General features: G+C 40.0%; 2 protein-coding genes across 2 annotated transcripts in view; one reads left to right on the top strand and one right to left on the bottom strand.

The window, feature by feature from the left end:
- Positions 1-780: 780 nt before the first annotated feature.
- The window catches only part of LOC134819043 (uncharacterized), a 39,709-nt gene continuing 18,491 nt past the window's right edge, over positions 781-21,998 (bottom strand). The window contains exons 7-26 of the mRNA XM_063828806.1: positions 18,386-18,479; positions 17,554-17,646; positions 16,659-16,787; positions 16,448-16,554; positions 16,178-16,292; positions 15,839-16,042; positions 15,251-15,393; positions 15,078-15,140; positions 6,587-6,649; positions 6,314-6,421; positions 6,039-6,154; positions 5,694-5,780; positions 4,704-4,807; positions 4,131-4,240; positions 3,709-3,868; positions 2,892-3,082; positions 2,651-2,701; positions 2,246-2,330; positions 1,641-1,757; positions 781-1,208 (exon numbers count right to left, since the gene is read on the bottom strand). Of these exons, the coding sequence (XP_063684876.1) occupies positions 1,105-1,208; positions 1,641-1,757; positions 2,246-2,330; positions 2,651-2,701; positions 2,892-3,082; positions 3,709-3,868; positions 4,131-4,240; positions 4,704-4,807; positions 5,694-5,780; positions 6,039-6,154; positions 6,314-6,421; positions 6,587-6,649; positions 15,078-15,140; positions 15,251-15,393; positions 15,839-16,042; positions 16,178-16,292; positions 16,448-16,554; positions 16,659-16,787; positions 17,554-17,646; positions 18,386-18,479 (2,244 nt within the window). The 3' untranslated portion in view covers positions 781-1,104. The remainder of the gene's footprint in view (positions 1,209-1,640; positions 1,758-2,245; positions 2,331-2,650; positions 2,702-2,891; positions 3,083-3,708; positions 3,869-4,130; positions 4,241-4,703; positions 4,808-5,693; positions 5,781-6,038; positions 6,155-6,313; positions 6,422-6,586; positions 6,650-15,077; positions 15,141-15,250; positions 15,394-15,838; positions 16,043-16,177; positions 16,293-16,447; positions 16,555-16,658; positions 16,788-17,553; positions 17,647-18,385; positions 18,480-21,998) is intronic.
- Positions 9,961-12,572, top strand: LOC134819044 (tubulin alpha-3 chain). The gene is made up of 3 exons (XM_063828807.1): positions 9,961-10,113; positions 10,294-10,451; positions 11,164-12,572. The coding sequence occupies exons 1-3, from the start codon at positions 10,111-10,113 to the stop codon at positions 12,356-12,358; spliced, it is 1,356 nt and encodes a 451-aa protein (XP_063684877.1). The 5' UTR covers positions 9,961-10,110; the 3' UTR covers positions 12,359-12,572.

The raw sequence follows: 21,998 nt of genomic DNA, 5'->3' as shown, positions 1-21,998 counted from the left end.
GTCCCCAAAAGTCTCCATTGGTAGTCATTGGCCCCCCCCCCTGGTTACCCTGGTTACCCTGGTTACCCTGGTTACCCTGGTTCTCCTTATCCTGGTTACCTGGTTACAGTGACAGTATGCGAATATACAATTACAAGTAGCTCCGATATAAACAAGTCTCCGGAAATGAAGCAAACATGTGTTTATTAGTGCTGTGTAACCAGGGTAACCAGGGTAACCATTGTTTACTCTCTACTTGCTGTTTAACCACACTTACACCAGTCTCCTATCAGTCGACAGCGGCGTATGGCCTCAAATGAACCGGCTGGCGGTGTTAAATTTGAAGAAAGCTGATCAATAAGCAAACTGTTGCGGAAAATGGCGAATATTACAAATTACAGTGAATCAAGAGAAGCTCAACATCATTTAGAGAGAAACTAATTTCCGTGCATTTCCCATGAATATTAAACGAAGAGAGCCAATGAAAATCAAAACTAATCGACCCGAATCCTGAATTAAATTGCAGAATATCAATAAATCAATACTGCCACAGCTGGAAGCGGGATTTTGAGAAGGTGCTGGCTAACTGTGAGCCACCCAAATTATTGAGCAGCAAATCGCTCAAATAATTCTCGACGGTTGTATTGTTTATGAAGGAGTAAGGTTGTGTTGTGCCAATTTTATAAGAGTAAGCTATGGTCTTTAATTTAAAATTAATTAGCCGCAAATTATTGCAGTTGTATTATTGAACACAATTGAACCAACTCATAAAGCAATCAATCATAAGGTTTTACAAAACAAATAATACTAAATTTGCACAAGATCCCGACTCAAATTATAAATCAAATATAAACTACAAAACAACAAATAAAACAGTAGAAAATTTGTTAACCTATCTTAACCTGTATAATTGTATATAGTCCTCTGAAAATTTTTTCATAACTTAATATTGTATTATTGATCGACAATTGAGTTGCTCGACAGCTCTTTCAATTAAAAGGTTAACGAAAAAAACGTATCTTTAAATAATCAAATTAAAAATTAAAGTCCAACGATTGTGTTACCAATTATAATTTGTAAACCACATATTGCCATGGTAACAATACTGATAACTATTTAGAATTGTCAGCGCTCTCGCTCCATATTGGAGACACTTGAAGATTGTTGCCTCTTCTTTTTCCTCCTCCTCATAGACCCAGCGTTGAGTGATACGGTATTATCGTTCGTGTCTAACGAATACATGAGTTAGTTAGCTGCAGTGTTAATGGTTACATGTTACCATGGTTACATGTTACCATGGTTACATGTTACCGTGTCTAACGAATATATGAGTTAGTTAGCTGCAGTGTTAATGGTTACATGTTACCATGGTTACATGTTACCGTGTCTAACGAATATATGAGTTAGTTAGCTGCAGTGTTAATGGTTACATGTTACCATGGTTACATGTTACCGTGTCTAACGAATATATGAGTTAGTTAGCTGCAGTGTTAACAAATATTGGCACTTATTTTTGCCCCATTGTAGTACCATATTAAAAACTTTGCTTTCGACAAAAACATTAAAATGTTAGCTTTCTGCAGGCCAATAACTCTAAACACCGAGAAGTGAAAGTGAAAGTGAAAGTGAAAGTGAAAGTGAAAGTGAAAGTGAAAGGTAACCTGTTTGAGGTGAGAAGAGATCGTTCATGAGAAGGTTGTGGTCCTGCTGTTCTAACGTCTCTAAAGAAGGAAGCAAGTCCACAATAAGCTCCGGAGGTAGAGGAGAGGTGGAGGTACCTGGAGGTTTTAAAATATAAGGTTTAAACAAGAATACCTGGAAATTTAAACAAGAATTGTTATCAGTCGAAACTAAGTACTAAATAATGTATGTGATAGGAGGTACACACATAACCTCTATATATCCTGGAGGTTTTATATATAAGTGATACGAAAAGATTGTATTAGCAGGAGCTTTCAAAATACATGTGTAAATCGTCTTCAGCTGGGGATGATGTTGTGAAGTAAAGGGTGATTTTCTCATGGGAATTAAATTATTTTATTCGCACTTGTTTCTCTTTCAACAAAGATGTGACGAAGTTAAATTTTTATGATTTTTTAAATTTTTATTTTAAGAACACTCTTGCACATTATTTATTTATTTTTTTTTATATTGATGTATAGTCAAGACGTGAGTGTTAGGGCTCTCATTGACAAATTTATGTTTAATCCTTGTTTAATATGATGGAGTGGTGTAAATAATGAGTGGTGTGTGACGTGTAACATACTCTGCATGTGAGGCGACAGGGGTCGGGACCGGCTGGTGGGGGACGAGGCTCCGGAGGGGAGAGCTTCTGCTGCTAACTGCTTCCTCTGAGAAGGGGTTATGTTAGTTACATGTTACCATGGTTACACTGAGAAGGGGTTATGTTACTATGGTTACACGGTAGCCGCTTTTTCTCCCTTGTTGGAATCTCTTCAGCCGGGATTCAAACTGATGATTTTTAATTCGAAGATTTTAGAGCCTAAACTGTGTATGATTCGCCTCTCCAAACAAATCTAAAGGGATCCAAACTGGTACTATTTTAGGGTTAGATAAAAAATAGCGCCTTCACCGAAGGAGTCATTCATGAACGTTTGATTTTTTGGATTTTGCTGTATTAGTATAAATATTAAAGTAACGGCTTGAAAACCTTTTTCTTTTCTTCTTCCTCTCTCTTCTTCGCGAGAATATCTTTTGCGTCCTGGAAGAATTGGATAGAATTATAAACGTCGTTGCAAAATTGAAATTGGTATTTTCATCATGACTACAAATGATTTTTAGAAAGCGTGCTGGAATTAAAGCAAAATTAAGTGAAAGTGAAAGCGAAATCAAAAACTAAAATCAAAGGTGTGGTAGTGTGAAATTTCAAATGTGCTAGTGCATCTGATTACCGTGTACTGCATGATGAAACTGTTAAAATATCCGAAGAAAGTTTCAGGCTCCACATTAGAACTCTCAGCAAAGTGACTGGTTGCTATGGTGTACTTCTTCTTCATAGCACCCATCATCTGCTCCAGATCCGTCATGGTGTCCGCAATGTCCTTTAGGAAGCCTTTAAACTGCTGCTGGAACACCGAGGCACCTGAGGTGGTTTATACTGGTTACTATGGTTACATGTTACCATGGTTACATGTTACCATGGTTACACGCAATGTCCTTTAGGAAACCTTTAAACTGCTGCTGGAACACTGATGCACCTGAGGTGGTTTATACCGGTGTTAATAAGGTAGTCATTGTTAATAAGGTAGTCATTATTAACTGTTAATAAGGTAGTCATTATTATCTCTTAATATACGTAGTTAACAAGTTTAACCAGTTATTTTAAGTCTTTATCTGATTACAATGATGAGAGTTCTTATTAGCTGTCTCATTACCATGGTTACGATGATGAGAGTTCTCATTAGCTGTCTCATTGTTTTATGGCTACTGGATAGGCGAGAAATAATTTACTGTGACGCGGAATAGATTTTAGCTTTTAAGGTATCGCACTATATCTTAACTAGGAAACTAGGGGTTTGGAGAAATAATTTGGAAAATTTGCATTAAGAATAAATGGATTAATTCACGATTCCAGGCCACAATTTAAGAAAATCAGAAGATGCAAGATAAGCAATCTAATAAATATTAAGAGTAGTGTTAGTTACAGCAAAGGTTAAAGTTCATGTTACCATGGTTACATGTTACTATGGTTACAAAGGTTAAAGTAACCTTTAAGAGACGGGTTCTTCTGCATGTGATCCACTTCTTTGATCAGAAGTCTGTTACCACCTTGCAGATCATTAACATCTGCTTTTAGTTCCGCCAAGGCTACTTTAGCTGCTACAGGAACATGCGCTATTTCATCCATAAACGTGTCCAAATCTGGGAACTGAAAATGTTGCCATGACGTCACAAGCTACTGTGGTTAACCGTTACCATGGTAACAAATTACCAAGGCTTCATGTTGCCAATGTTTCATGTTACCATGGTTACACGTTAGCATGGTTACAAACTCCTGTGGTTAAACGTTACCATGGTTACATGTTACTATGGTTACATGTTACCATGGTTACATGTTACTATGGTTACATGTTACCATGGCCACATGTTACCATGGTTACACGTTAAAGATTCAATAATTATATACTCACAATCATTTCCACAGTCTCCACAATGTAAACTAGCAATGTGAGTTGATTATCAGCTGATTTTGTATCGCATATTTTAGTTAAGGTCTCCAGTTTGAATCCCACGGCATTTCCTGAAAGAAGGAGGTTATTGTAGCTGAAATTGTAACAATGAAGTGAAGAAAACCTAGAATATTGGCTATTTTATCAGTTCCTAACAATACTTTTAATACTTATGTATTATGTCAAGAGACATGTTACCGTGGTTACAACTTACAAGAGACAACGATATTTACTTATTTTGCGTTGTTGATAACACCTGTATTATTTATTCCTCGGGCCAATTTCTTATTTCTTTATACTGGTCGAATGGCCATAAAAGTATTCGACCCAGCCAAAAAGGTTGCAATATATCTCGCACGGCTTTCGCGGAATGTATTGTTAAAATTATATATTATGTACATAATATCGTCTCGCTTTATGCAGTAAGATACTAAATATAATACTTTAAACTCGTTGCATTTCAATTTACAGGTACGACCATATGTTCCTACAAAGAGCAAGTCAAACTTTTCAAATATTTCAATTAGAGCTTACCACGTTTTCCGAAGTTAAAGTAGTTGCCGAATCCTAGAATCAAAGTTAACATTTCTTTCAGCTTCTCACTTTTAACAACTTCAGTGGAAGCCTTTATCAGTGCTCTGAAATTGAGCGGTTTTAATAATTAATATGTTACTATGGTTACATGTTACCATGGTTACATGTTACCATGGTTACATGTTACTTCAGTGGAAGCCTTTATCAGTGCTCTGAAATTGAGCAGTTTTAATAATCAATATGTTACTATGGTAACATGTTACCATGGTTACATGTTACTTCAGTGGAAGCATTTATCAGTGCTCTGAAATTGAGCGGTTTTAATAATCAATATGTTACTATGGTTACATGTTACCATGGTTACAATATGTTAATATGGTTACATGTTACTTCAGTGGAAGCCTTTATTAGTGCTCTGAAATTGAGCAGTTTTAATAATCAATATGTAGTTTAATCGCAATAATACTACTACTATTCAGATAACCCCCTCGCTTTAGAGTTTGTCCCAACTTGATTCAATAAAATAGACAAATAGCTCTGTCTCAGTTCATCAGAATAGTTGCTAGAATCGTATTAGTAAACTAAAGTATTTAGTAAGGAGTAAGCAGTTGGAATGTGCTTGTTAAGCTTCATAATATGTTGTGTCAACACGTTTCCATGGTTACACTAACTTTGTTATATAAATACTTGTAGATATTATAAGCCTTTGAAATGTCAAAACTTGAGCTGTTGAAATCAAAGAGCTATTATTACTACATACTTTTTACTTTTTACTTAAGTTTAACTTATAAATAATAAGAATAATAAATAAGAAAAAGATAGCTTTAAGGGCCACAATATAGGTCAAGATGTTACTACAACAGAGGATAACTGGACAACAGTGTGACTGTGAAATGTCACCTACAAATGACGCAGATAGTACACTATTTGTCAAACACAAGGATACATTTTATAGCTCGCCAATGGTTACCATGGTAACTCCAATCTCACCTGATTTTGGGAGATATGTTCTTTATCCGCTCATCAAATTTCTTCTTGAAATTTACAGCTTTGATTCGTTCTTCGTAGTGATAAATACTGAAGTGGAAGCTTTTGTAAGAACATGAATATTGAAGATACAATATTTAGTTTCCATGAAGAAGCACTTTAATTACAGTGCCACTATTTTGAGATCCATGAAATACATTTCGCTTGGCCCTGCCAGTTGCAGTTATGCAAATGTAATTCTTATAAGTTACTGCTGACCACGACAAATTGAAAGATATAGTTGCGCCATGTAACCGTGGTAAGGTGTGCCATGTAACAATGGCAACGTGTAACCATGGTGACAGTTACCTGGCTGCACCATGGAAGTACCGGTCCGCTCTGCTTAGGGAGGATAGGGTTTGTTCATCTGTTTCTAAATCAGTCAGCAACTGTATTTCTTCTTTAGTAGGGACATACCGTAACAACTGCGAGTAGAACCTTAGTTAATGAAACAGTATTTACAACAAGTTACATGTTACAGTTAATACGTGCAACAATAAATACAATCGTTACATCTTTATATCAGGTGGGTAAAACTGTATCCTTGTTTCAACTTTCTCAGTAAATAAACTTGTTATTATTACCTGCTCCCACATGTCAAGAGAGATCTCGTCTCCTTTATCACAGTTCATTACAATACTTAGCAATTCCTCGTTCGTCTTCTTAAACTTCTTTATCAGAATCGTAAAGTTCTGTAGATAGCCCTCGTTATATTTGTACCGAATGATAGATAGCAAACTTTTAAAAATATATTTTAGCTGACATGGCAGGGAAGGAGGGACGGAGGGACGGAGGGACGGAGGGACGGAGGGACGGAGGGTTCAATAACCTTATAACTTTATAATAACAAGACTAACCTGTGCACGCTTAGCATCAATAATTTTGATTGATTTCTTCTTGCCGTCTCCCGGACCGTCTTTCTGTAAGTTGATGGATAAGTTACATGTTTACAAGGTGTTTACAGGTAACCATGGTAACAGGTGTTTACAGGTGAAGTTACAAAATACAACAGAACTTATTAGATTTACTAATTAAATTAATGGTTTATTTTACCGTTGTGTAAGCACGGACTTCCTGTCAAAATTCTGTCTCATTTAGATTTGCAAAGGAGACCGTTGTCAGTACTCAGTTCTCAACTTGGAACCGAACATTTAATAATAAATTTCCCCTTCATTTCTGCCATGACGAGTATTTCTCAATTCTTGTTTATGTGCATTTTACCGCAAAGAACGTCAGATCACTACTTTGATAGTGGGACTGTTACCATGGTTACAGAGCACTACTTTGATAGTGGGACTGTTACCATGGTTACAGAGCACTACTTTGATAGTGGGACTGTTACCATGGTTACATATCACTACTTTGATAGTGGGACTGTTACCATGGTTACAGAGCACTACTTTGATAGTGGGACTGTTACCATGGTTACATATCACTACTTTGATAGTGGGACTGTTACCATGGTTACAGAGCACTACTTTGATAGTGGGACTGTTACCATGGTTACATATCACTACTTTGATAGTGGGACTGTTACCATGGTTACAGAGCATTAATAATTGATAGTGGGACTGTTACCATGGTTACATATCACTACTTTGATAGTGGGACTGTTACCATGGTTACAGATCACTACTTTGATAGTGGGACTGTTACCATGGTTACATATCACTACTTTGATAGTGGGACTGTTACCATGGTTACATATCACTACTTTGATAGTGGGACTGTTACCATGGTTACAGATCACTACTTTGATAGTGGGACTGTTACCATGGTTACAGAGCATTAATAATTGATAGTGGGACTGTTACCATGGTTACAGATCACTACTTTGATAGTGGGACTGTTACCATGGTTACAGATCACTACTTTGATAGTGGGACTGTTACCATGGTTACAGAGCATCACTACTTTGATAGTGGGACTGACAATAAAGCTGACCGTGATAACTGAATTGCAAAGGTGACCAATCATATTCTCTACATCTATTTGATAGAGAAATAAAATGATGGTTCCGGCGATGGATTTCTAAATTTATACCTCACGTTTTTCCATAGCGTCACCAAGTTAAATGTTATTACACGTGTTACCATGGTTACATAGCATTACTAGTTTCACGGCGAATCTAATTGACGGATTAATTAACACGCTGGTAGTACTGCAAATGTTAAAACAGCGAATTTCGTGCTGTATTCTGGTATTAATCTAGTGACGTGCTTCTTATTTTGGGTTTTATTTTAGATAATTTGTTCCGCTGATTATCGATTAACACTATTTTGCAGTGACTGGAATAGAGTATTACGTGTTGCCATGGTTACAGAGTATTACGCAACCGTCTAACTCAGGACTATGAAAACTTTGATCATGCAAGTCGTCATGGAAAATAAAGTAATATTTATCTATTTAGCGTGGAAATTGTTTATGTGGAACAAATAAAAACAATATACTCTAAAATCTTATTGTTGAAGTCTCTACCATGAAAATTGCTAAGTTTTATAGAACACTATGAAGAATCTAAAATAAATCAACCCATAACTCACTCTTAAAAACACCGTACTAAAAACAAATGTCACGCAAAATCATCATTAATATAACTAAAAAGAAGAAAAAAAGAAAATCAAACACAAACCAACAATAAAACAACTCTTATCCAAAATCTCAATAATTCAATAAAAAACCCTCTCTGATTATAATGTCTGTATGAAGTCCAGCCGCAGAAGAAACCCCAAACATACACAAACCCCTGACTAGCAGGTAACACCTTATATGGTAGTGTTGTCAAGGTAACATTACCTTATATGGAAGTGTTGTCAAGGTAACATTACCTTATATGGAAGTGTTGTCAAGGTAACATTACCTTATATGGAAGTGTTGTCAAGGTAACATTACCTTATAAGGTAGTATTCCCGACAATATCTCAGTACACCACTGTAAGTGTGTGTGATTGCTGTGAGTCAGTAGAAGGGGTAGGAGAGGGAGGAGAGGGAGAGTTCGTCATCTCCAACACAACATCTCCTAATGTTTGGAGCTCTGAGGAAGGCTGGCTATCATTATCGTTACTAGGTAACTGGTTGCTTAGCGACAAATCAACTGATACAAGTCTGAACTTTCTGCGAGCAGGTAAAATGGCTCCTTTATAAACTTTATTGTTAGCTCTCTTTTTATTGTCTCTCACACGAGGAGGTTTAAAGAAGAAGCTGTGACGAGTTGATTCCTTCTCCACACTTCTCTTTCTCAGAACGATATCATTGCTGCTAGGTAACTGGTTGCTAGGTGACAGGTTGCTAACACTGCGATATTGTCTTGGTCCGTGAGTAGGAGCGTAGAAGAAGGCTCTGTGTTCAGTTGAAATAGAAGAGTGAGAAAGAGATCTACAGTCAACTAGAAGGAAGGAGGAGAGAAGGAGGAGGATACAAAACATGTCGTACAGTTACTAGAGAGTTGCTAGGTAACTGGTAGCTAGGTTACTGGTCACTAGGAAACTGGTCACTTGGTAACTGGTTTCTTGTAAAAAAAAAGCGTAGAATTCAATAATACCCGAATAAAAACAAACCCAATAAAATGTTGAATGCAGTAAATGCAGAGCGCAATCACATCTATCACCGTTTTATAATCTGATTGTTGATTAGCGCCTAAACCACATCGTTATTAGGTTGAGATGCGTTTGGTTGGATAGCTGCATTAGTAATGTGGTTAACTATTACCATGACAACACTGTCGTTACCATGACAACGGTTCACTGTTTCAATTATTGGCTGCTGCTGCTGTTAATTATTGTGGATGAAGTGACTTGTTTCCACATGACTGGCCACTAGGTTCTCTTACCTCAATTTATCATGTCACTCATTACACTAGCTTAAGTGCTCACCGCACAATATTGATTCGGTACGTGTTTTCGAGAAATGGGTCAAAATGGAGAACTGTACAGTTGTCATGGTAACGACAGTGTTTCTTTATATCAAGTTATTAATAGATAGTTTTTCTGGAAGAGAGACTGTTCCCAGCTATATTGACAGTTGGACAAGCAAAACAGTGCTTACTGACCGTTACTAGACACTGCGCTCAAATTACAAGTAACGTTAGAACGGCCAGGCAAGCAGTTCTCCTGTCACGTGACTCAAACTGACCAATCAGAGAGCTGCATGCTGGTCACGTGACGCAGTTCTGCTGCACTCAGTGCTTGCCACGCTGCCTCTTATCGTCCTGTGATCCAGGGAGAGGATTCAATAATGCATGACAGTAGTTGCCGTTACTATGGCAATGATTGCACGCAAACAAACTCTGTGTTCGTACTTAAGCTGGGATGGAGTTGAGGGAGTATTCATTTCTGACATTTGCTATTCCTTACTCTAAGCAAGAAACGATTTCTTAATTCAAAATGGTAAGTTATATTTGCTTCTTTCTTAAATTAAATCTATAATGTCCGTCTTTCTACCGATATTTTAGACTTTTAGTTTTAAAGAATTTAACTTTGCGATTCCAGCTAAACTTACACTTGACTTGTAAACCATATCATACTCGTCCGTGCTGTTACCATGGCAACTAACACGTGTTATTTCAGCGTGAGTGCATCTCAGTTCATCTCGGTCAAGCTGGAGTACAGATTGGTAATGCTTGCTGGGAACTCTACTGCCTGGAGCACGGTATCCAGCCTGATGGTCAGATGCCTTCTGACAAGACCATCGGCGGAGGGGACGACTCTTTTAACACTTTCTTTAGGTAATTAATAGTTTAGTAGATCTACGTCCCATAGTTTAACTCATAACAATTTGCTCGGCCTCAACAAGGTTGTTAAATACGTCAAATTTTCGTGAAAGAATACGACGTATTCGGTTCTAATAAAGAATACGTCGTAATACGCCGTAATACGGTAATTTCTATGGATTGTTAAATACGTCCACGAATACGCCATAATACGCCGTAATACGCTGATTTGTCAAAATTAAACATTTATACAGCTGCGCGCCACCCTCATCATTGATCATGCATTAAAGGAGTGCAGTTATACATGATAACTTAAATTTGTAATAAAATTTCATGGATAATTCGATAAGCTAACATTTTTTGCGAAATTATCAATTACATATTAATACATATTTAATGATTTTGATGTTCAGAATTTAAAGACCGTCCGCGATCAATTTCAACTTCAAGCCACACCTTTTCGTAATACGTCAATTTTCGAGGATTAATACGTATTCGTATTCCAATACGTATTCCCTCCTAATACGTATTTAACAACCTTGGGCCTCAATATATCGCAGCTCAGTCAGATCGGATTCTAAGTACATGTGGCTCGAAAATAAGATTATCATGGATTCTCCTGTTCTTGCAACTTTTCATTGATAGAATTGTTTTGTTTTCAAATAATACTAATTTTGACATCTTTGCTAAGTTAATCGCTCATAATTAACAATATTCTCTTCTTCAGTGAGACCGGAGCTGGTAAGCACGTCCCTAGGGCGGTGTTCCTTGATCTGGAGCCAACTGTTGTAGACGAAGTGAGGACTGGAACCTACAGACAGCTCTTCCATCCCGAGCAGCTCATCACTGGCAAGGAGGATGCTGCTAACAACTACGCTCGTGGTCACTATACTATTGGAAAGGAGATTGTTGATCTCTGCCTGGATAGGATCAGAAAACTAGCTGACCAGTGTACTGGACTCCAGGGATTCCTTGTCTTCCACTCCTTCGGTGGAGGTACCGGATCCGGGTTCACCTCTCTTCTACTGGAAAGACTGAGTGTGGACTACGGCAAGAAAAGCAAGCTCGAGTTCGCCATCTACCCCTCCCCTCAAGTTTCCACTGCTATCGTGGAACCCTACAACTCTGTCCTCACCACCCACACCACTCTCGAGCACTCAGACTGTGCTTTCATGGTCGACAACGAGGCTGTCTACGACATTTGCCGCAGGAACCTGGACATTGAGAGACCCACCTACACCAACCTCAACAGGCTCATGGGACAGATTGTCTCCTCCATTACTGCTTCCCTCCGATTTGACGGTGCCCTGAATGTTGACCTGACAGAGTTCCAGACCAACTTGGTTCCCTACCCCAGGATCCACTTCCCTCTGGTGACCTATGCTCCAGTTATCTCAGCTGAGAAGGCCTACCACGAGCAACTCTCTGTTGCTGAGATCACCAACGCCTGCTTTGAGCCTGCCAACCAGATGGTGAAGTGTGATCCCCGACACGGCAAGTACATGGCTTGTTGTCTCCTTTACAGAGGAGATGTTGTCCCCAAGGACGTCAACGCTGCCATTGCTACCATCAAGACCAAGAGAACCATCCAATTCGTCGACTGGTGTCCCACTGGATTCAAGGTTGGCATCAACTACCAGCCCCCAACAGTTGTTCCCGGAGGTGATCTTGCCAAGGTTCAGAGAGCTGTGTGTATGTTGTCCAACACCACTGCCATCGCTGAGGCCTGGGCCCGTCTGGATCACAAGTTCGATCTCATGTATGCCAAGAGAGCCTTTGTCCACTGGTATGTAGGAGAGGGAATGGAAGAGGGAGAGTTCTCCGAGGCGAGGGAGGATCTGGCTGCTCTGGAGAAGGACTACGAAGAGGTTGGTGTTGACTCTATTGAAGCAGAAGGAGAAGAGGGAGAAGAGGAATACTAAACTTTCAGTTACCATGGTTACTAAACTTTCAGATGCTGTTTTCAGACTACGGACTTTAAAACTACAAACTTTCAGACAACGGACTCAGAATTGGATTTTCAGAATACGGACCTCGGTCCGGCCCCGGATTTTACCGGAATTTGTAAATAATTTGTAAATAATTTGTAAATACATACTTGTACAAAGTCGAAAAATGAATTAAAAACAAAACTTATTCCTGTCTTTTCTTTGTATACATACGTTTTATTTCATGAAGCAAGTTATTTCCTCCAAAAGATATTGCAGCCATAAAATGAACCATTAATATTAATGCGGAAACTAATGCGGAAACCTTAAAGTTCGCCACATGGTTCGTACTTCATAATAGGATTAGAATGTTCCAAATTGTTGGGTGCTGGGGTAGGGCACCAAGTTGGTTTGTTTTGATGAAATCAGTGATAAGTGGCTGTCTGCTCAGAACAGCATGTGAGAGTCTAGTTGCTATGGTAACGTACTGCTCAGAACGGCATGTTTCCGGAATGTGGCGGTTGGCGGAAGGGAGCTAATTCAGTTGCAGTACAGGGAGCGTGTCTGAGCAGTTAGTAATCCTACCTTCACCCTATAATGGGGCGGGCGGCACTTAGAAACAATACTGAAATAAGGTGAGTAACAGAGCGAACCGGTGAGCTGTCGAACATGTGAGAGTCTAGTTGCTATGGTAACAACATATGGGAGTCTGATAAAATGACGCATCTGTGGGTTTGTAAGGGACACGGTGACGTGATTTGGGGAGCATTGTGACGGACTGAGAGCTCATTTGGGTCCTAACCCTCTTTTTATGAGCTGTCTACAGTTTAAGATATTATGAAGGAGCAGTCTCCACTCCGTATCAAGATGAGGTTACCATGAAAACTGTGTATCAAGATGAGGTGTCTCATTGTTGAAGCTAATCACCGTTCCCCTGGATACAGCCCAGCTGATGATATTATGAAGGAGCAGTGTTCCTTTGTGCTCATTAGCACCTTTTCAGAATTGTTTTCATCATGTACTGGTCCGGATGTAGCGAGTTTGTTTCCAGGAGCTGCATGTGTTGCGCTCAACGTGAGTTTGTAACCATAACAACGTGAGTTGGCATGTGATCATGTTGGATAGTCTGTATCCGCGCCTATCAGTTGACATTACGACGCTGCTAATTATAGTAAACTTGACGTAGTGCTAATGAACATGCACCATCCAGGTTGTTGCAATCAATTAGCTGCAGCTGCAGGTCCGGGAACTGGGCCTCGGAGAGGCGGGGTATTTTCGTGCATTACAAAGAGACGGCCCATTGGGCAGGGCACTGGCCCGTCCAGCCGTGCGGGAAGGTATAAGTATGAGGGGGCAGGATGGAAAACCATCAGTTTCGATAACAACTATCAAGCAACTTTACTATCTCTACTGGATATATTGACGACATGTTCCTGATTCCTGCTTTCCTCCTAGCCCTCATCTCACAGCTAGATGCTGCTCCGATCAGTTCAGCTGGAAGCATTCTAGCGATAGACAACCAGTCTGGATTCTTCTGGAAACCTGAACACAAGAGAGCAGCCGGAGAGGAGGGGACGGAGACTTCAGAGGACAGAGCTGCAGCTTTCTTCTTCAAACCAGAAAAATACGGCAAGAGATCCGCTGAGCTACCACTTCAACCAGCTGCTGAGCTACCTAACTCACTTCAACAAGTGGTTGACAAGCTGCAAGCTGCTGCTGCTGCAAGAGGCTTCTTCATGAAGCCGAAAAACCCCCTACATTTGATCAAAGCAAAGAGAGCGGTAGCTGAAAGTGCAACTGAGGGACCCCAGGATGCTTTCTTCTTCAGACCGAGGGGAGGGAGAAGCGCGGAGAACCGTTACCATAACAACGCTGAGACGTTACCATAACAACATCAAACGCGGTGTAAGTGAGCAAGGAACAGAATCTTCTGAAGATGCAGCAGCTGGATTCTTCTTCAAACCTGGCGGAAAACGATCTGCTGAGCTCTATAACAGTTACCATGACAACGCCGAGAGTTACCATGACAACGTTAAACGTGCAGTGGAACATGGAACTGAGAGCACACAGGACGAGTTAGCAGGATTCTTCTTCAGACCGCGGGCTGGTTAAGTTATAAGGACGATCTAGTTCTATTTTAGCTCTTGTTTAGTTCTAGTTCCAGCTTTAGTTCTAGTTTAGCTCATTTATTCCGAGAATACAGCCTGAACGGCTGTAAATTCATTTTTGTCGCCGTGCGATGTGATGCTCAGGTTTCTTTTAACTGTGGACTTACCAGTAAGGTTACCATGGTAACTTAGCAGTAAGGTTACCATGGTGACTTTGCCATAGTAGTACTACCATTAAGGTAATGTTATTTATGTATGTTGCGTTGTTGATTGTTTTTATCGTTTGTGAACTTTTATTAAGAAGGAAAGGGTTTCCGGAAGACATTGTTCCATTTTAGTTAACGTTTTTATGGTGTTATTTATTTTGTAATATATCGACTGTATCTATTTGAGAAGTGTTATTTAATGATATTTGAACCTGAATTGCATGGTATTCATATTTGAGACTATTTAAGATGCTTGATAACTTAACTTCTAACTTGTAGTTTCATTTATCACAAAAATAGCAACAAAATACAATACGACTAGAGATATTAATACGTTATATTAAAGTATTAAGTATTAACGGACAGCAAGTTAAATAACGATAACAATTAAAATCTTACCTTAACAGATTTTTTGGACTGGAAAAGTTCATCAATCTCATCTAAATTCAACATCGTAACCATCTGAGAATAGCCCTTATTAGTAAACGTTAAACTTTGATAAGTTGAAATAAACCGAATAATAAAGCACACAAAATTTCAGAGTATAACCCCTATAATTATAAAACACTCACATCGATTTCGTCGATATCTTTCCAGATACAGTTAGCAGCTTTAGCATCGGGCAGCTTTGCCCAATTAAATACCTTTAAAGGCTTGGTAGGACCGAATGTTAGAGTTTTCTTTTTTATCACCGTGTTGTTTCTGGCTTTCCTTCCTGACGGTTACACAAGTTTAAACCTCTTTTATAGAACCCTTCATTGACGATAATGTGACGAACTCAGAATAAATTCACTTTGAGCTGCTTTATGATTTAGAGGATTAGAATTTGGTTTTGGTTGCCTGGTTACGACTCGCTTGGTACAATTCATTTTACAATGGTAGTCTGCATAGTACTGTATAGCGTTGCTTAAAGCCGCTTCAATTGCAGTAGCTAACTATTTAGGTTACTTAATCCTACTGTAAACCTTATAAACCTTGTAGACCTTGTAATACTATTATACTTTTCCGCAAAGAACCAGAATCATAGACAACCTAAATCCTTCATCCTTGGCCCTAAGATTATTGTCTCTGTGCAACCCCCTTTACTATCATCCAAAACATTCATTATTTAGTACTGCAGCTACCAGCCTTTGTTTACAGTTTTTTAAATGGCTACCTACCTTTTCTGTTCTTGAGGTCCTCCAATCTGCCTCTGGGTACAAAAGCTCCCGGGGGTGCTGGAGGGGGTGGTGGTCCTCCAGGAGTCTGTTTGCCAGCCATCATACGTGAATCCAGGACGGGGGGTGCTGCGGGTGGAGGGGGCGGCGGGGGAGGCGCATTAGGAGGTGCATTAGGTGGAGGAGGCGCAGGGGGCGCTGTCCGACCTGCAATTAGAATAGTACTTTAATAATATAATATAATATAATCAAATAAAGAAAACTTTGCTGTAAATGTAAAAGTTAGTTTACGTTGTTTACGTAACTTATGTTACCATGGTCTCATGGTTAGTGGTTACCTACCTATGGCAGGTGCGTTGGGAGGGCGAGGAGCGGGTGGAGCGGTCGGTGGAGGAGGCGCATTAGGTGGTCTGGGAGCTGGAGGGGCAGGTGGTGGAAGAGGCGCTCTAGGCGCATTCTAGGAGAGTTATCTGGTTAGAGAGGTTATACGGACACGTTGCTTGATAACATTACTTATTTAAGTGTAATTAAGCTAATGCTAAGATATTACAAGACAGTAAGAAGTGAACTAACTGGCGCGGGAGGGGCTGGAGGGAGTAGAAGTGAACTAACTGGCGCGGGAGGGGCTGGAGGGGCAGTTTGACCAGGACTCAGGGGGGAGCCCCCTTGTTGAGCGGGTCCCAGAGGAGAGCCTCCCTGTTTGTTGGTGTACACCAACCCTGTTAGGGTTTTATTGTTATTATAAATTACTACTAGAGCATCAGAATTCTTAAAGATTTGCATTATTTAACAAATAGTATCATGAACAAGTTGCTATGGTAACCTGGCGCGAGAGATGTTTGATGTGTCCCTGGCACTCCGCCATGTACCCCGCCAGGTACCCCTCCAGGTACTCCTCCGTATAGTCCAGCGTTAGGGTGGAAAGATATATTTCCTGTCAGCAGACTTGCAGCTGGGAGAAGGAACTGGTTACTATGGTAACACGGGGAACTAGTTACTATGGTAACACGGGGAACTGGTTACTATGGTAACACGGGGAACTGGTTACTATGGTAACACGGGGAACTAGTTACTATGGTAACACGGGGAACTGGTTACTATGGTAACACGGGGAACTGGTTACTATGGTAACACGGGGAACTAGTTACTATGGTAACACGGGGAACTATAGTTACTATGGTAACACGGGGAACTGGTTACTATGGTAACACGGGGAACTATAGTTACTATGGTAACACGGGGAACTGGTTACTATGGTAACACGGGGAACTGGTTACTATGGTAACACGGGGAACTGGTTACTACCGTAACACGGGGAACTGGTTACTATGGTAACACAGGGAACTGGTTACTATGGTAACACGGGGAACTGGTTACTATGGTAACACGGGGAACTGGTTACTATGGTAACACGGGGAACTGGTTACTATGGTAACACGGGGAACTATAGTTACTATGGTAACACGGGGAACTGGTTACTATGGTAACACGGGGAACTGGTTACTATGGTAACACGGGGAACTGGTTACTATGGTAACACGGGGAACTGGTTACTATGGTAACACAGGGGTTAGCAGAGGGAACATAAGTTAACTGAATATTTACTGAATATTTTAGGGGGTAAGTTTGAATCAATGAACCTTACTGAATAGTTTTAAAAGTCAGACAGCTGACTTTATTTAAATTTATCATTAATTAATTACAGTAAATTGTATTACCTTGGTCGCTAGTATACTGTCCCGACTTCTGCAGTTCCTCCAGAGTGAAGATCTCACTGCTCTTCGGGACTTTATCTTCTGGTAGAGCTCCAGCTGTAATTAATTTAATTAATTAATTTTACTTTACTTTACTTAATAACAAACTTGGCTAATATCGGGTGCAGTCCTATAATTCGCGATCCGGAAACTCATTATTCACGAATCAGTTTGAAAGCTGCTTAGCTGCTAATTCAATTCGTTCAAACTCAGCTTGATTTTAAATGCCTAAACGTAATATGTTTTTGTTTGAAACTGAAGAAGTTTATGGGTTTATCAGTTTATAAAAGTATAAACACCTCTAGAATACCGCCCCATATTCACTCAACCCGGGGTAGTTTATTGAGTGATACCTTGTCTTCGACTTAGCCTAATTTTCATTTTCCCACGAGAAACTATCGGCAGTGCGCTGGTTTAATACTTATACAGTAATACGTGTTCAGTTCACAGAGTAATAGCAAGGTAGTAGTGTTCAGTTCACGTGCTGGTCTAATAACAGAGTGGTAGCAAGGTAGTAGTGTTCAGTTCACGTGCTGGTCTAATAACAGAGTATTAGCAAGGTAGTAGTGTTCAGTTCACGTGCTGGTCTAATAACAGAGTAGTAGCAAGGTAGTAGTGTTCAGTTCACGTGCTGGTCTAATAACATAGCAAGGTAGTAGTGTTCAGTTCACAGAGTAGTAGCAAGGTAGTAGTACCCTGCTACGAGTAGTAGCAAGGTAGTAGTGTTCAGTAATTCACGTGCTGGTCTAATAACAGAGTAGTACTAGTACCAGTAGTAGTGTTTAGTTCACGTTACCTGCCACGAAGAGAGTGAGGAGAGCGTTTAGTTGGGAGCCAGTTAGTTGAGGGAGCTCAGCTAGAGAGGATGGGTCTTGCTTCATCACCTTCTCCTGCAAATAGTATCACGTGTTATTTGCATGTGTATCACCTTCTCCTTCATCAAACATATCATTAGAATATAAGCAGGTAATATCCTCGCTAATAGGAAAGAGTAAGGCAACAGTCATGGAGCGTTCCTCCATTATTAATGGTTTTGTTTTTGTCAGACCCTCATGACTGAACCCTCTGATCTGAAGGGAAATGTTGTATTATCTCTAATATTTATATTATCTCTAATATTTATATTATCTCTAATATTTATATTATCTCTAATATTTATATTATCTCTAATATTTATATTATCTCTAATATTTATATTATCTCTAATATTTATATTATCTCTAATATTTATATTATCTCTAATATTCAGACTGCATTTGTCGGGGTACCGGGGAAATGTTGTATTATCTCTAATATTTATATTATCTCTAATATTGAGACTGCATTTGTCGGGGTACCGGGGAAATGTTGTATTATCTCTAATATTTATATTATCTCTAATATTCAGACTGCATTTGTCGGGGTACCGGGGAAATGTTGTATTATCTCTAATATTTATATTATCTCTAATATTCAGACTGCATTTGTTAGGAAAAATTGCTGGTTAGCAAACATCCAAAGATCTACCATCAACCTTGATCATAGGTACTCAAAAGCTAGAGATAAAAAGTCGAATGTTCACGTGGTTGAGGAAGAAACGGAGGAGGCAACTGTTTTGCCACCGCCAAGCAATACTATTTTTAGCGAAGAAGAAATAGAGATATGTGAGACAACTGATGTGTGGGAATGTGATGACGTGATTGAAGTGCCTCCTCAAGCGATACCGGTGTTAAAAACACCATCCCCTGACACTCTCACAATACCCATAAAAGGTAATCTAAACCCTGAGATGAATGAAATACTCAAAGACCAAGAAATAGCGCAGCAAGTTCAACATTGTACACCCACTCCGACAGAGGTCAGTGTTATGATCGAAAACAAAGCTAAAGTCAACGACAAAGCACCTCTTAAAGTAAAACTAAATACCAATCACCCCGTGCGCGTGAATACCAATGTTCTTCAGCCCCGGCGGTCAGGTGCTACCCAAGCACCCCACAAGAGGAAGTGCCTAATTGTATACGACGACCTCTTCGATGATTTCGATAGCGACAGATTCAGTGGACAGTTTGACATAAACAAGTACAGAGCGTTCTCAGTTGACGACATCCTTACAAAGGGCAGTCTACTATCCAAAGTGCGGAACTTAAAACCTGAGATTGTACTCCTACATGTAGGACACCAGGACATCTTCTGGCAGAGGACCAGTGCCGATGATCTGCTTTCTAAATACAAACAAGTCATATACAAACTCCTGGAATCAACAGAAGCAAAGATCTGTATATCCCTTATTATCCCTGTCCCTGGTTATCCTAACCTTAACGAGACGATCCGAATCGTCAATGATCGTCTATCATCCTTCATTTCGAACTTGAGAAGAGATTCAAGGATAAAGTACGGCGACCGCATTTTCACCTCAAGCAACGATCAGTTAGGCGGATACATAACTAGAGGAACTGATAGTCACGGTGTGACCATCTTCCTGTCCGAAGGAGGCAAAAGGAAAGCTTGGCTCCTCCTTAAAGATGCGCTACAAAGATCCCTTGGTTTGAACCGAGACCGCGAAACTAAACTTAACCTATCTCGACGCACAAATAAAAAAAACACAAATGAGTGAAAACGCATCTGCACATTTTAGAGACCACGTGACCGTCTTCAAGGATCTCCCAATACTATCATGGAATGTCCACGATTCTATGACAAGTAAGGAGGGACCAAAAACGGATGACAAGGATTTTGTAGACGTGCTGCTGCAGAGCTCAATATTTTGTCTCCAGGAAACGAAGCGAGAATTTTTCCTACCTAACTATGAATGCTTCAATAGCACTAGAAAGGACTCTCGCTCAGGAGGTATCTGTATCGGAATTCACCGCTCACTCTCAGGAAAAGTGAAAAGGTTAAATACAGGTTGCCCTGACTTCCAAGCCGTGACAATTTTTCCGCAAGACGACTGCAAATTCACCATTATTAATGTGTACGACTCTCCGGAACAGTCTTCATACAAAGCCAAACGTAAAGCCAAAGGGAGTGGACCAAACCCCCAAATGACCACTCTAGAGCAAATCATGGAGTTCAGAGCACAGAATCCAAATATGGGTGAGATCCTGCTGGTTGGAGACCTGAATGCTCGTACAGGGAACCGTAACGTTGCTGCAGAAGAACTCGAGCCCGATTCAGATCCTGAAGACTTCAATACAGCAAGTTACCCTGGAACCACTGAAAGAGCCAGTAAGGACCAAATAGTCAATGCCAGGGGATCTCTTTTACTGGACTTCCTGGCGTGTAACAAACTCCAAATTCTCAATGGATGTACTTTAGGGGACATCTTTGGAGAGTTCACATCTGTCAACTATAATGGATGCAGTGTAGTTGACTACATGGCAGCTACCCCTGACCTCAAAGAAGCGGTACTTTCTTTTAAAATCCTTGAGCTGAACAAGCACTCTGATCACAAACCCTACATTTGTGACTTGAAGTGTACTAACTCCACAATTGATACGTCAGATCTTCTCGATTCTCTTGAAGATGCGCCCACTAAATACAAATGGAACAACGAAGACGAAGGGACTCACTTCAACTTTCTGGCTGCTCAAAATTCTCCGGAATTCCAAACGAAGATAACCAGGATATCGGCAACCCGTTGCAACAATAAAAACGACGTACTCGAACTTAATAGTAATCTCGTCTCTCTGTACCAGGAATTAGCGGGCACGGTTTTGCCGAAAAAATCCAACTCGCAAACCAAACCGAAACCAGGAAGTAAGAACAGAGTCAAAAGGCACCGGATGAAGCCAAAATCCCCATGGTTTGATGGGTCATGCATCAACAGCAAACGGGAGCTTAATAGGCTGGCTAAATCATACGGGAAAAACCCATCAAGTCAATATCTCAGGGAATTGTACTACGATACGCGTCGATCTTATAGGAAACTCATCAAGTCGAAGAGGTCTGCCTTCATTGAAGAACTCTGCAGAGACATTGAGTCAGGCAAAAATGTCAACTGGGGGAGATTCAAGAGACTCAAACAGATGAAAACTAAAGACAGTACGCTGGACGTGTTTGATATGTTCAATTTCTGTAAATTCTTCAAAGATCTTTACAGCAAACCATCTATGGACAACCTAAAAATCACAGGGCTACAAAACGAGATGGTAAAAGACACCACGCAATCAAGCATTACGGAAATTCTCGACCATGATATCTCTTCTGAAGAGCTGTGTAACAACATCAGGACGCTTAAAAAAAATAAGGCAGTGTCCGAAGATATGATATCTAATGAGTTCCTAAAATCATCGGGAAATAACATGCAATCAGCTGTGTTGCACCTATTCAACCAATGTCTGTCATTTGGTGTCTACCCGTGGAGCACATCTGTCGTGACTCCGCTACATAAAAAGGGTAATGTTTATGACCCAAACAACTACCGTGCGATA

The sequence above is a fragment of the Bolinopsis microptera genome, chromosome 7, assembly GCF_026151205.1.
Source record: "Bolinopsis microptera isolate Bmic1 chromosome 7, MBARI_Bmic_1.0, whole genome shotgun sequence".
Lineage (NCBI taxonomy): Eukaryota > Metazoa > Ctenophora > Tentaculata > Lobata > Bolinopsidae > Bolinopsis > Bolinopsis microptera.
The sequence above is the reverse complement of the archived record's forward strand: the minus strand, read 5'-3'. Positions and strand labels throughout refer to the sequence as shown.